The sequence below is a fragment of the Electrophorus electricus genome, chromosome 12, assembly GCF_041902795.1.
Source record: "Electrophorus electricus isolate QZ-2024a chromosome 12, ASM4190279v1, whole genome shotgun sequence".
NCBI classification, from domain to species: Eukaryota; Metazoa; Chordata; class Actinopteri; order Gymnotiformes; family Gymnotidae; genus Electrophorus; species Electrophorus electricus.
Window position 1 is genome coordinate 9,572,501 of NC_137508.1, and position 15,873 is coordinate 9,588,373.

Sequence of the window (15,873 nt, forward strand, 5' to 3'; positions counted from 1 at the left end):
CTCAAGGATACCGTTGCATAGCCGTTGTATTTAATTTTTTAAACAAACCCCTTACCAATGACCTGCCATGCTCTCAAGTGTTGACTGTACAAACACCCAGACGTTGAGGTGCTCAGTTTCCACTTTTAAATGTTTGAGGCGTTCACAGTGGCTCTTCTGGCTTTGAGGAGCACAACAGGAGCTCTGTCAATCTCACCTTTCACCACACTATCATGACTTTTTCCATTGAGTTGAAATTTAAGCTTGAGAACTTATTCCAGCTTCACTTTGAGATAAGAAACTGGTTACGTCCGTGACATTCCTTGATGTCTGTGATATTCCCATGTATTTCCATGTGCATTAGTTTGTGAAAGAGGACAAGTTGTTAAATTCACATATTTATATGAATTTCTTTGACTTCATCTAAAGCCCCAAGCTTTTCATGGCCATGCCAGGACTGAATTTGCTAAGAATCACTTGGTGTGTGTTTGATAGGATATTGTCTTGTAGTTTTGTTCATGTTTAAAGACGTTTTTTGTGACTGGCAACTAGTTGGGGCACTAAATATATATTTTAGTTTAGTTTACACTATTGTTCAGCTCCATGTTAGAATGTTGCTTTACAGCCATGTATTAACAGCAAGAAAATCCCATGTTTGTAAATGTTTATTTTATTCAGTTTGAGTGTATTGTAGAGCTCCATAGAGAAAATCAATATAAATTTAATCATATGTGCATATTGTGCAGCTATTTTAATCTAATACAGTCACCTACCAAAACAGAAAGGACAAGCTGAGAGTGGGTTTAAAAATGTTTTTGCTTGTAAATCCCAAGTGCTATATATTTTCTTGGTCCCCTGCTTGTGGGAAAAGGCTGGTGTTTCCTTGTTGATTTTAATAAATTCCAAATTCTCACTTTTTTAAAAAATATATATAATGTGCAGCTAGTAAAAAATTCAGCATGTAAAGAACATGATAACATGAAGAACATGACTCCTTCCTGTCAGAAATCTACCTGTATTAATATTAATGCCCAGTGTGATATGGTGTAATATTAAAGCACTGCCTTGTAGATTTATCAGCAGACTGATACATCATATTGACACTGCAATGATACCATTTAGCATATCAGAGATATTCTTCCATATGTGTCCAGAGTCCAGTTACAGCAGGGTGTCTGCCTTTAATAGATAAAACATTAGGTGAGCTGATAATGAGTGTGTGTGTGTTCATGTGTCTGCGTGTGGATGTTTGCTTGCATGTGTCCACATGCCATGCACTACAGCATAGCAGCCATTTGATAGCAGTAGGTTCTGTTTCACCTGATCATGGGATAACGTCCATCTGAAATGCAGCATCTCAGTAAAGATCAAATGATTTGACCCACAGTACGCAGTGCTAGTCCTGTACCCTACTCTGTCAGAATGGCACGTCACTGGACTGGGCTGCAGCCTCAGAACTGCAGAGCCCTCCATCTATGGGCATACATGCGTGGGCAAATGTGGGTGGGAGGCACATTTCTATATCACATATAGGGGTGGACACTCACAACCAAGCACACACACACACACACACACACACACACACACACACACACACACACCAAACTGGAAAAATTAACATGCGTGTGTGCCTGTATTTTTGTGCATCCGTGTGCATGTGCAATTTAGGACTAATATTACTCGTATATTTGAGTATGCTTTATTCTACTAACTGTAAATCCCAACTCATATCTTGTGTATATTATTTGGAAACAGCTCAAGGTTTTCTGAAACTGGCTCTTTATTTCTTCTCACTCAGAACAGTTGAGAAGTGTTTGGTGTTAAAAAGGTTAAACTGATGGTAGCTTTCTCAGTGGAGCATTACTAATGAACTCTCCTCTCTTCTCTTTCTTACCTCCAGGTGGTGTTAGTCTTTGCGCTCAGTATTGGAGCCCTTGGGATATACTTCATAGACTCCTCTGAGTGAGTATTATACTTTTCTAGATTCCCTTCAATTAATTAATCTCTATCAAAATGTAAGAGAGGGCCTACTGTATAAGGTCATATAACTTCAGAAAAAGAACAAGAAGATCTTTTAAATGCCGTTCTGTGTCCCAGGTTAAACCAAACTGCACATCAGTTGGGGAACTATTAATTCAATTCTTATTTTAAAGCTAATTTTAGCTTAGTCACTAAGAGGTCAGCCCATGCTCTTGTGTTTGGCTATGCAGTGGCATGTAAGCATGTGAAGCACAGAGATGTTCCTTAGGTCTAAAGGTCAGGTACATTTCATCTATATGGAAAAGGAATTTTCTGAATCAGAATAAAATGAATATTTCCCATCTGCTGTGAGAGCTGTGTTTTGACCTAAGTGGATGGCGGGGAAACCCACTGGTTTATTGTATCAGAACACTGCCCCGGTGGGGACATTCCTCTGTACCAGGCTGCTACTTTACCCTCATAGGTAATGATAGTATTTTAATAATCCCTCAATTACCTGCTATGTGAAGTGTACCATTATGGAATTCTCTGTCTTTGTTCTGGTCCCAGTAAAATAGGATTTTAAATTCAGCCTTGGTATGGCATGATTATTTTGTCAATGGAAGATAAGTGAATCAGTTTCCATGGTTTCATCAGGCAGTGCATCTCCCCTCCCCCGTGCTCCTCAGAGACAGGTGCGCTGTTCGTTTGCCCAGCTGTTGCCCAGGCAACCAGGTATCAGTGTTTGCAAATAGAACTCATATTTCCTGGTGATCTGTGCCTCCTGTCATCCTGCCTGAGGAAACAGTGACTCAGTACATAAAAGCTTAATACCAGCAAAAGGAAGATTGCAGACTTTGAATCCTTGATTGGACATCAGGGGATGCTGACACAGAACTAGATGACTGGTCATTTCCTCTTGTATAGTGCCATTATGTCCACAGGCAGGGCATCTCACCTGTTTGTCCAACGCGTAGATGTGCAGTGAATGCAGCAACAAATCAGTAACAAAATCTCCTCAATTACAGTGTTGCTAAAAAAAGAATCACCAACTGCTTGGAGGCCCTACAATGGGGAAAAAAAAGGTTATTTTGTATTTTGGCATTATGTACATTTTTGGTTCTGTGTTTACACAGCAGCTATTTAGCAGCAGAATTCAACTTGTACAACTTACCCTGCAGCTTCACCCTAGCTGCTACATTCAGTCGAGACTCACTGTTGCTCAGTGATCCATAGCGTCGGCAGCTTTTGTGCAGCTGATGCAGGTGCAGTGTAATCATCTGTGTCCCCTCTGGGCTGTTTCCCCTGTAGATGAAAAACGGTGGGACTGGTCTAAATGTGCTTCACAGGACCCCAGTCTGAACATGAGCTGCAAAGTCCCATAGAAGCCAACACGCAGCATTTAATCTAAGATGTGGGCAAGTGCAGGAATTATCCTCAGCATGGGTCCAGTCTTGCATTTTAAGATGGCAGATTAAGTGGCCATCCCCGGGCCCATTGCTGAGCAGACCACCTCAGACAGCATGCAATGGCACAGGCTACATTGAGAGCATTTAATCTTGATAATGCCAGGGGTCAGGACTGTAGAGGAGCAGGCAATGAGTCTATGTGTTTGTGTGTCGTTCAGTAGACCCCAGCTGCTGTGTCATTTATAACCACACGTGTGACACTCATTTGGCATATGTTGTGCATAGTTGTGATCTGTCCTCTCAAAAAGGTACAAATTATAGTGGTACCTAAAGTGGCTTCAAAATATAGGCACAAACTAGGTTGTGAAAGACTTTAAAAATGTGGTTTCCATTAGAGAGTATGCTGGGCGCAAATTGGCTGTCGCCAAACTGGTGTGTGTGAACATTGTAGAATTGTAGAAGTGGATTTCTGTCTGTAAAGCATCTTTGGGTTTGGGAAAGGCACCACATACATAATAATAATAATAATAATAATAATAATAATAATAAATAAGGTTTGGAAATGAACATGTACTTTTAAATGCTGGATCCAGTGCTGTTGGTGAGAAGCAGACACACATGGGAAGCTACCCTTCAAACCATACTGTGCCCAACTGCTCGGAGACAACGGTTTTGACATTTGACAGGCGGTGTTTTTCTGATTTGATGTCTCTTCTAAGTGGGAGGCTATAGGAGTGCCTTATTCAGTTTTGGGATTGGATGGGGTGAATTCTGGATCAGAGCCTATTCTTGGGCTTAATTTTCACAGTGGGGAAACAGAATAATGAATGGATATTAGTGATATGAATGATCGTAGGGACTCACGAGGAGTTTGTAAGCTATCACCAGATAAATGGCCGTTTGACAGTGCTTTGGCATGTTTGGTATGTCGTGTGATTGTTTGACTTTGCTGTGATGCCAAAACATGGTGGAAACTAGCAAGGGGACAACAGCTTGTACTTATATATGTGCATATACGTGCATATTTGTATGCTGTGGTCACGCTCTGCTCTATCTATGGCTAGAACTAGGACACTTCACAGCATCCTTACTACCCCTTCAGCTCCTGGTCAGATCCAAATCAGGCCACAGCCACAGCACTAGGTGCTGTTGTTAATGAGCTAACAGAGGCAAGCTGTGGCTCCAGCCCTGATCCCAGCCCTGATCTTAGCCCTGATCCCAGCCCTGATCTTAGCCCTGATCCAAGCCCTGATCCAAGCCGTGATCCTAGCGCTGATCTTAGCCCTGATCCCAGCCCTGATCTTAGTTCTGGTCTTAGCCCTGATCCCAGCCCTGATTTTAGCCCTGATTCCAGCCCTGATCCAAGCCCTGATTCCAGCCCTGATCCCAGCCCTGATCTTAGCCCTGGTCTTAGCCCTGATCCCAGCCCTGATCTTAGCCCTGATTCCAGCCCTGATCTTAGCCCTGATCACAGCCCTGATCACAGCCCTGATTCCAGCCCTGATCTTAGCCCTGATCCAAGCCCTGATCCAAGCCCTGATCCCAGCCCTGATCTTAGCCCTGATTCCAGCCCTGATCTTAGCCCTGATCACAGCCCTGATCACAGCCCTGATCTTAGCCCTGATCTTAGTCCTGATCAACTGACCTCTGCTGTTAGCGTGACTCATGCGCTAATGGCCTGGTAATGGATCATCTGCAGATGCTGAAACATTTTTGCTCGTAATCATCATAACTTTCACTGACAGTCTGATGCAGCCCAGTACATTCTCTACTTTTGCTTGTGTACAGAATATGCCTTAAAAGATGGAAAAGTAAGAACCTGCAAATGCAACCTGATGCCAGTGCACAAATAAGCGATGTCATGATCAGTTAAAAAAAGCTGGCCACCCTCCACCCTCTTTGGTGACTATCCGAAGACTCTTCAGAGCCAAGATGGATGCATAAATGCATGGACACAAAAGCATGTTTTGATACCACTCAGAGGCACGCTAAACACAGTCTGAAGGCGTGTAGTCATGCCGGTGCACTTCTAACAGTTTCTGCTGCTGTTCTGCGTTATAATGGGCAGTGAAGGGAGTGTACTGAACCACAGTCTTTTTAATGAAGTCTTTTCATTGTGTGTGGTTAAATGCCTTGATAGGCACAATGACACATATGAGATTGCATGTTCCTCAGAACATACAGCCACACAGGACAAGGGCAGTTTTCCACAATGTGCTGCTTAGAACTGAATCAGCTGTCTTCTGAAGATTCAGCTCGGTAGCCTGAAATAGCAGCTAGCTGCCACCTACTGGGCACTAATGTGTCCATCCTTGGTACAGCTAAACTGTATGTAAATCATGTAGTAGGTAAGAGGTATGAAGAGGCACAGTATGCTAGTTTTGGTTGCAGAACTTTTCGCTCTAACAATGTCTTGCTTAATTGCCATATTCTTAATGGGAACAAGCAGTACCTTCTGATCCTGTACACATGCCTCTTTTCTTTGCATTGCACAGTAAAGAAAGATATGTAGGCCAACAGCAGGGGGCGCTGTCCTTTAAGAAATGCCCCATATAGCCTGTGCGGGAGAATGAATATAACGTATGCACCACGTTAACAGCACTAAATAGCACAACTGCCCGATGACTTATGCGATAAGGTGGGAAGAGCTATCTGCTTTTCGGGGGAGCTCGGAGCATGGGAGGTGTGTATGAAGCCGTGTGTGTCTGAGCTGGGCCACCACTGCAATGCAGGGATGAATAATCCACAGCATTTAATTCTAGTAGAGCATCCCTGCGCTTTCAGGTCTCCCACACACCAGGAGCCCATGGAGCTCTAGATTTAAGCTCAGCTTCATCAGAGAGAGAGGGAGAGAGAGGGGGAGACACTGGGAAAGGGATTAGAAAGCATGAGAATGGAATGGCAGATATGTTCTTGAAGCTTGTGAAATATGCTCCTAACCAAATTGCCCATTACTGTAGCTAATGATAAACTAGTAATTACTGCTGATATTAGACTTGGTCTGTGCTCCATTGTCTGATAGCCTGCCCTTACTCACCCACACCATACGGTGTGTGTGTGTATATATATATATATATATATATATATATATATATATATATATATATATATATATATATATATGCACCTTGCCTGGAACAATCATAAAGAAGAGTTTCCTGAATTATTCACATGGAAGAAGAGACTCGATTCTGCTCAGTGCTGACTCAAGAAAAGCAAGAAAGACAAAGAAAGAAGGAAAAACAATCCAGAAAAATGTTCGGGGCAGCACCAGGCTCTTATCACTGAAGTAGAATTGTGAGACTCCGAGGTTCTTACACACCACAGAGGAAGGCAGTCCAGAATATTGGCGCCTGCCACCGTGCTCTCATTTATTGACAGCTTCCATCAGTAGATAAGGAATGACATTTAATTTTGTTCTGCTGTTTAATTCTCATGATCAGTTTGCATAAACAACACATCTGTACGTGAAAGAAGCACAATCATATGCATTTTGTGTGTGTTTCTTTGTGTATGTGTGTGTGTCTTACGCCGGACAGTAGTAAAGTGTGAGGATAAGGTAGTCCATGGTGCAGTGTTTAATATGCAGGCAGACAGTGTGAGCAATGGGCTGTTGTTTGGAGTGTTAGCTACATGACTAAGTGCAACGTCCTGTCTTCTGGTGCTCTTACTCAGACTTTTAGCCTGTCCTGTCTGTGTCATTAGGAGAGAGAGAGACCCAGTAGCAATGCTTTGTGGGTTTCACCCTTCTAATTGAGGCACATGCAGAAAACACTTTAGGAAGAATAGCACCAGGGTGTATTTGTCTGGTGCCCTTGCAGGTGCTAAATTACTCTTACTTTAGAAATGGTGCCTTGGCCTAGATCAATCACTGCTGTGATAATCTGGCCCTGTAGTGCATAAGGGACAACAGGAGTGTTCTCACTCTATCTTCCTCTCTCTCTCTCTCTCTCTCTCTCTCTCTCTCTCTCTCTCTCTCTCTCTCTCTCTTTTTTTGCTCCCCTTGCCCACTATTCCTTCTCTTTCAGGAAGCTACCCTGGCCTAACACATCATGCAGCCAGAACTATTATGTATTTTGTTTTCAACTGGATTAAAACAGTAGCGCTGTCTGCTGTTATGGTGGGGAGCTGAGGCCCCCTAGTGCCCGGTTGAGCCTTGCCACAGCACCTGACCAGGAGCCAGCCTGCATTCAGCCTCGTGCTATATAGAGCTGCTCCCTTACACCACTGGGAGTCCAGGCTCACACCCTAGGATGACAGTGACGGAAGTGGCTGGCATTAGGAGGTGCTATTTTCTGCCTGGACGCTGAGTGTCTGGGGATCCCACGTGATCGCAGCATGTGTTATGGGATAGCATCGGAAAATCAGGTGTTCTGCCGTTATGTTTACCAAGTGCCCACACATACTAATTGTCCCGCAGATCACAATCTGACAATCAAATGATCTGTTTCAATGTTATCATGGGTCTTTTTCCATTATGTTGTACTTTGAGACAAAGCAGATTATTATGTCTTTGTGGTATAGCTACACAAACAGCAGGAAGGGCTCTTGCCCTCTGTGGCTGCTGTTGCATGGTGCCAGGATGGAAAATAGATCAATTATTTATAGTCTTCGGGCTGTGATTTGTCTAAAGTAGTTGATGCAGCTTTATAGGTCACATGGTTTCTGCCCCATACCATCCATCCAATCTGCAAGCATTTCCTTCTTAATGAAGTGTGTCCAGGTTGAAGGTCAGCAGGTTGCATTAATGTGGAAAGCGGGTGGGACTGGGCTTGGCAGGTGTGGGCCAAGGCCAGCACAGTGCTCTGCTGTGGGACGCTAGGCGTGGGTGAGAAAAGCATCTGCCACTCTGTTTGACTCGATCTGCCTCTCTATTTGAAAACAGTGCCGTGATATGGCTGAGGATTACTTGGTGAATAATTACCAACACGCTAAGTGCCAACCCATCCCTCATACAGAGTGTAGCAGGCATAAGTTAAAGCACGACATTGTGATCCTAGCTTATAGAAATGACTGCAGGGCTTTCCTTCTGCCTGACACAAGAGCTTTTACTAAACATGAAGCAAAATCCTGAAATGCGGTGGAAATTTGAGTAAAACAAAGGAGAAAACGTACAGAAATCTCTAAATAGTTCAGTCCATGCGCACGTCATATGGGCCTTTCCTGTTAGTGTTTTAGTCTTTCTTCCTAATTCCAAGGCTTAGTAGTTCATAAATAATTGAGACTTGGGTTAAGAGCAATGCTAATACCAGTGAAAGGGCAGCTGCACTACCCTTGCCTTCAAAGCTGATGGATGTTTATGAATCAGCACCTTTTAACTTAATTGATGCTGTGAGCATTTGTTTTCACCCTTTCATTTCAGTTCAATTTCTAGATATAGACATTCTTAATTTAATTTATGTCTTTTCTTTGTGTGGTGTGATTGGTAATCAGTTCTTGCTCTCAGTGAAGCCTGGTTTCACAATTCTTTTTTTATTATATGCACTGTTTTCATCCTTTTTCCCTCTCTTCACAGTCCTATAGAATCCTGTCAGAATTTCTACAAAGACTTCACATTACAGATCGACATGGCATTCAACGTGTTCTTCTTACTCTACTTTGGTTTGCGTGTAAGTATTTCTTGTTATCTACAGGAAAAAACAACATTAATACAAGCTGATAATTTTCTAACTTACAGAAATCCAGTCATTGCATTAGCTAATATGCACTTGTATGGTGTAGTTTTAATCCTGTTCAGCAGCTGCCTGGTCCAACTCTCTTTCTCTTTGTCTGCTCCTAGTTCATTGCAGCCAACGATAAGCTGTGGTTCTGGCTGGAGGTGAACTCCGTGGTGGACTTCTTCACTGTGCCACCAGTATTCGTGTCGGTGTATCTGAACAGGAGCTGGCTGGGTGAGTTTCTCCCCATCTCCCTGAGGCCCTCTGTCTCAGTGCTGGAGCCCGGGGCAGCAACAGTAACAGTGCTCATCAACAGTGCCAGGGTCTCACTGCCATAGCCGATGTTACATCATGTCCCTCAAATGGCTGAGAATAATTATGAAATTCCATCCAAAGGAATAGGCGAGTCGGTCCAGAGATGGCGGTGCAAGCGTTCAGGTAGAGCACAGGTGCGTGGACAGAGCTAAGGCCGAGGCAGAGCTAAGGCAGAGTTGAGGCAGAGCTAAGGGTGAGGATGTTGACATGGATTTGCCCATGGTAGTACAGAGCTGTAAATACCTCGGTAGTGTGCAGGGTCAAGGGGTGTTACTGCATTGCTATCCATGGTGTCAGATCTGGGGAGCACACCATGAGGGAGGTGCTGAGATCAGGGAGCAGGAAAGAGGAGCCACATGCTTCTCTGTTTGTCCAGACCTGACAGGGCAGCTAAAAGCTCCAATGTCACTCCAGGTCTGTGGGAAAGCCAAGGGTTTCCGGCATGGTGACGCAGAAAAAGGTCAGTGTCAGCAGACTGAGAGAAAAGTGCACTTATGGTGAGTGTGTGAGTGTGTGTGTGTGTGTGTGTGTGTGTGTGTGTGTGTGTGTTTTCTTGGCAGGCAGGAATTATGGCAGTAACTCTGTCCCTTTAATGCACTGCCATCTGCAAATGCAAGACTGCTTCCATTCGAACTCATGCAGATATGTGAACATTCAATCAGACTCTCATCACGTAACATAACAGTGCTGTTCAAAAGGAGTATTACAGAGAATCAGAATAAACAGCAATTTTACACGCTAATACAAAAATAGTTACCTGGTTTAAAAATTAATTCCTTTATGAAACAGCCAACATTACCTGACATGTGTCACATTAAAAAGGATGTGCTGTCTGATTGATAATTGTGCGTTACGAGACTATTACATGGACATGGATGAGGCAAAGTCTGTTCCCCTGTAGCTCTGAACTCCGAGAAGCAGAGGCTCAAAGATGATGAAAGAAAGAGAAACAGCTGTAAATGTGAAATGTGTGACATCATCAGCAATGTCACACACGCGCCTTACACGCAAAATACCATGAAGGGAGTAATCCTGCTCTTCATTTGAGTTCATGTGAGTTTCCTACATCTATAGACACTAAGGCTGTAGATGCTGTTCTAATGATGAGGAATACCAAATATGAAATATGGTAGAACCTACTAGAGAGGAAAGAGTGGATGCAAGTGTGTAATAGGCAGAGCTTTGAGGGAACAACATTATTAGACTGTGTGATCATAACTTTTGTAGTACTGTGTTATTCAACAGTGTTGCACAACAGATGACAGACTGTATGTAGTTATTGCTTTAATATTTTTGTTATTCTTATGGTCAGCTGTAGATCAGGTAAATCAATCCTCTCCACTTAAATTATCCCAGACCTCTGGTGATACCTGGTGAGACCTCTCATTCTCTCTGCACAGCTTTGCATGACCATGGTCCACTCATTCCTGGGAGTTCTGCCCCTCTGTTATAGCGTTCCTTTATATCATTCTGATGTAGATTTCTGTTCTTTCCAAAGTTGTTGCCGTCTTTCAAATTGTACGTCGATTGCGGTGACAGGGAAACACCAGTGTTAGTCCACTTCAGCAGAGCAGTGGCATGAAACAAGCCATACTCCCAGGAGGTCCGCATGGAGGCTGTAGCCCAGATCACCCCCTCCGCCCACTGAGTCAGCCTCCACCCTCCCAGTCTGCCTCCGCCCCTGCACTCCCACACTGCCGACTGCAAAGCCGAGACATTCTGTGATCTAAGATCTAAGACCTTTAAGTAGTGTTTATTCGTGTGCCAGACTGAACAGAGTGCAGGGTGTTACACTAGAGTGCAGTAACAACACTAGCTAGCATGTGTATTGGTAGTTGCTTTGCAAACTAAAGCTTTTTTAAAAATTCCCCATATAAGACACTGATTTCAGATTTAAGATCCAGCCCACTATCTGGTCTGACTTGCACTGGTTATTTGACCAGTTGTCAGTTAAGTCTAAGAGTGTTAATAGAGCTCCAAATACACTTTGTATCTGGTTTATGCTGAAACCTACTGGTGTTTCCCCATCTCCCTCAGTTTGTTCAAAGTTCACATGCTGCATTACACTGCCACCTGCTGGAGCTGCTGCTGTACTGCTCTGACTTAACCAGCTTTGTTGCCACTCTAATGCCATGAGCATTCCAGACAGGAAGCTTCCGATTCAAAAGGGCATAACCAATTTGCGTTGTAAGCCTCTTTGTTGAGCAGAGCCTGGCTGTGTTTTCACGGTCCGTGCTCCCAGTGCATCCTGGGTGCAGCTAGCCTTCTGGGAGTGATCCGGGCAGCACGTGGGACGTGATTGTTTTATAAACATCCAGTCCTCGCTGCCTGGCAAAGCAGTGATGCCCGCACTTCATGTGTGGGGCTGCAGGCATGAAGCAGCACCCCTGTTTTAATCTCTCAGTCTGAGTGTCTGTTGGTACATGTATGCCTGAGTATCTGTTGGTACACGTATGTTCCCTAAGCAGGGCCTAGTGTGCTGCCCCGCCCCAGCCTCCTGGGTCTGCTCTGTGGTCGGCAGTGGACAGCAAGGCCCGCAGCCAATTAAGGGAGGTTGCGTGTCTGTCTTGCATCATACTGAAAGCAAAGTGGGATGTTTGTTTATTTCTTGGTGAATGTGGCCACTGTTGCCTGAGCACATGGGAGGGCTTGTGAGCACAAAGACGGCACATGAAAAGGGAGGATAACTGTAAACCTAAGCACACAGGATTTCAGTAGTCCATCTTGCTGCAGCTCAAAGCTGGATTATGGGCCTTAATTTAGACTATGATTATGTTTACAAAATTGTTTGCTTTCATAGTGCATCAGCAGAGTGCAGGCACAATGCAGTGTGTTGTTTTGACCTCGGAGAAACAAACATCAAGGCAGTGCAGCGCTTGTGATTAATTTAGGATTACCATTTCGTTTTTCTCTTCTGTTTTCCAATTTCAATCACTCTAAATATCCAAAAGGGTTCAGGGCAGGACACCTCATCTTATCATCTTATACACACACATCACATTAGCGGTGGGTGCAGAGGATTTGTTTTGGGTGGGGTGTGTGTGCTTGGGCTCGACAGATTAAGCAGCGCTGGCATGGCAGCTGCCTGTGCTCAGGAGGATCCTCTCCTAGCCTCAGCTCAGACAGATGGCCCTCTAGCACCGGCGCACTCGTCTTATTTAGATCGGACTTTTCCCCCGTCACGCAGAGTATGCACTGGTAGTGTCCCTGGTCAAGCCTGCTGGGTCTCCACTCCTCCTTACAGTGCGAGAGTGGCCCGACTGCCTGAGGCATGTTTTCAGCACTTCACTCCATCTGACGTTTGGGCTAGATTTGCTTCTGAGCCACCTTCTGCCGAAGCGTTTCTTTGATTAAAAGTGCCGGAGAAGTAAGATTGGAAGAGACGCCAGGAGACATGATCTCCAGTAGGGTTCTATTGCTCCGCACTCTACCAGCTGCCCTGCAGCCCGAGGCCATGGAAGCACCCAGGAAGTCGTGCGCTGAGCTCTTTCACAAAGGCTACCGGGTTAGAGCAAGAGAAGCCAAGGAAGGTGTCGGCCTCCTCTACTCCCTCATCTCCTGCCTCCATGTGCTCTCTGGCTGGGGTAAGAGGGTGTCTGGGTCTTTTCTATAGCTCCACCCCACCTAGAGATATATTGATGTTGCTGCTGTTAATTGCATTTGTGCAAAGGCAAGGAATTTTGTCTGGATCTGTCTTTGATTATATGTATTTCACGTGATACTGTCTGAATAGTGTGTATGATCATTTTTGTGGAATGTTGAGATGTTAAACTGATCATTCTGTGTGTGTGTGTGTGTGTGTGTGTGTGTGTAAAAGAGAGATAGAGTGATAGAGTGAGTCTATTATGCTGGTGTTGCATTGTTTTTTAATCTGCTCTGTGATGCACTCCTTTTGGCACCTATCTCAGTATCATGCTCCTTCATAAATACACACACACACACACACACACACACACACACACACACACACACACACACACATGCATGCACACATTCTCACACTTACACTGTCCTTATGGATATATAAAGCTTTGTGTGGTGACTGTATTTGAATTCTGCTTCTTATGAAGTAGTAAGTGCTGGCTTAATAATTACTTTCACTGATTTGATCAAAGGGGATTGCAAGGGATTTTGGAAGAAAGTTTATAGAAGCTAATAAGACAGTATACCTGTTAATAGGGCAGTATACCTGCTAATAAGACAGTATATCTGGTAATAAAACAGTATATCTAGTAATGAGACAGTATACTTTCTAATAAGACAGTATACCACTTAACTGCTGTGCATAACTGAACAGCAGCTATAGAAAGTGTTGGGTTCAAGTAACTGCCTATGCAGGAAGTAAGATTAGTGTAAATATAAGGGTTCTCATGGTATAAATATAAGGGTTCACATATTTTTCTCACTATGGATTGTTTAAACCATTTTTGCAAAAAGATAACACACTGTGTTTGTTTAAAAAATTAACATTATGATTTAAATTATGAAACTGGCACATTAACGGTGCCACTCATGCAGAAATCCCGGTTAAACCAATTAATTCTTGCAGTTATATTGCAACTGCATTTTCTGTTTTGTTCTGTTTACACATGGCTCATTGTACTACACGTGGGCTTCTGAAAGCATATTTAAGTTATAGTGATAGTGAGTTATAAAAGTAAAGTGGTTTCCCAACAGTTTCCAACAGATTTATCTTTTCATCATGGCTTTTAGACATCTGGTTGGGATTGTCCACTGAGCATAAAGTGAATGTTTTGCTCAGAACTGTCAGCTGAGATTTCTGTCTTAATAATGAACTATTTCCCCCGATTGTAAACACTGATGTATTTAACTTTGATTACATCCCTGTTCCTTTATCAACAAGACCCAGAGAATATTTGGCTTGTAATTTCAATTGAATCTTTTTTATCCTTACAGGTCTGAGATTTCTAAGAGCCTTGAGACTGATACAGTTCTCAGAAATATTACAGTTTTTGAATATCTTAAAAACAAGGTAAGGCCGACCACCTGCACGCACATGCTCACTTCACAATGTTCTTTTTTTCCAACAATGGTAAGACTTCTGTTAAAGGTACAATAAGTAGTGAACTTTGTCTTATACGTTGTCTTATGGCTTAAATCACATGGCTGGCCACATAACTTGGCAAAACGTTGTTACAGTAATTATGGTAATCATATTGACTACTTACCATTTTCCCACTGTCCTTTATGAGCGTTCCTTATCACCTTGCACTCTCTGTATTTACAACCCTTATGTTTCTGTTATAATTGATTACCTTCTTATTGTATCTTTAAACTATGCAAAGTTCCCTTAGTCATTTCCTATATTCACAGGAAATGATGTCAACTTGAGCATAGAGCTCAGCAGAGTGTTGGTAGGCTAATGCTCTGTTTAGCGTGCTGTAGATAAGAGAGCAGGGACCTCCACCTGCCTGAGGAATGATGTGAGGCTGGTCAAAAAGAGGCCCATGGTCAACTACTCGTGCAGAGTGTGGCAGGACAGAAGTGCTCCCCCCCCCACACACTGTGGAATCTTCATCTGATTGGGTCAGGGACTCACAGGGACTCATAAAGGAGAGGGGGGATCAGTACAGTTGCTGAAGAAGGCTATTTCGGTTGCCACCTGAGAAAATGGGTTTTGTCCTTCAAGTGCTGATGGCTTGACGTTAGTACGGCTCCTCTCAGATTTCAGAAACCAGAAAAGCATTGAAACTTCTGGTGCTGAGAGCACCCAGCTCTCACCCAGAAGTGCCGTGCCAGATCTGTGTTATTTGTGACGGCTTTTTTTTTTTTTCTTTCTTTCTAGGTGGCAGATCAGTTGTATGGCAAAAATCTTAAGCAGTTTAGCTAAAGGGCTAGGATTCCCACTGTATGACTGACATGATGGTTTTTAATAACCTGTGTGTTTGCTCCCAGCAAGGTGTCACTGGCCAGCCTCGTCCTGTGTGTGTTGGGCTCAGTAGATGACTGATCTGTACGTCAGTGCGATGCGTTTCACTTTGAGAGGTGTGATGTAACTCTCGTCTCTCACAGTAATTCCATCAAGCTGGTGAACCTGTGTTCCATCTTCATAAGCACATGGCTCACTGCTGCAGGATTCATTCATCTGGTGAGTGGGAAACACACACAAGCCCCCCCCCCACGACCCCCAATGAGAGACCAACACACAAGCCCCGCCCCATGCAACCCCCAATGAGAGACCAACATACAAGTGTAGGTGAAAAAGCAATCAAAACGAAAAACATGAAGAGGAATGAACATAACATGGCCAGTGCCTTTATTGGTTATTTTTAGTCCTTGTTATAGCAAAAATACGAAATATTCAGTTTTTCTTTCTATTTCCTTATCAGGGTTTGCCAGAGGACATCTGTGCCACTAGATGGCAGCAGAGACTCTGATCTACAGTAACGCCACCTGTTTGGTTCCTCTCACAGTTCAAGCACGTCAACCCCCCCTCCTGGGTGACCCAAATTTAGTGGTGGCTGTAACGTGAATGAACAGTAGATGGCTGTCGAGGATCAGGTTTAGAACTGAACTCTGAGGCCTTGGCTTGT

At 43.7% G+C, this 15,873-nt stretch overlaps 1 protein-coding gene across 18 annotated transcripts in view; it reads left to right on the plus strand.

Moving 5' to 3' along the window:
• The window catches only part of kcnma1a (potassium large conductance calcium-activated channel, subfamily M, alpha member 1a), a 132,090-nt gene that overhangs the window by 58,028 nt on the left and 58,189 nt on the right, over positions 1 to 15,873 (plus strand). For 17 of the 18 annotated variants that reach the window (XM_081725119.1, XM_081725102.1, XM_081725103.1 and 14 more), the window contains 5 exons: positions 1,880 to 1,941; positions 8,863 to 8,956; positions 9,127 to 9,238; positions 14,237 to 14,312; positions 15,353 to 15,428. In XM_081725119.1, coding sequence (XP_081581245.1) covers positions 1,880 to 1,941; positions 8,863 to 8,956; positions 9,127 to 9,238; positions 14,237 to 14,312; positions 15,353 to 15,428 — 420 coding nt within the window. Of the gene's footprint in view, positions 1 to 1,879; positions 1,942 to 8,862; positions 8,957 to 9,126; positions 9,239 to 12,339; positions 12,904 to 14,236; positions 14,313 to 15,352; positions 15,429 to 15,873 lie in introns of those variants that run through there. The other variant, XM_081725118.1, reaches the window with a different exon arrangement.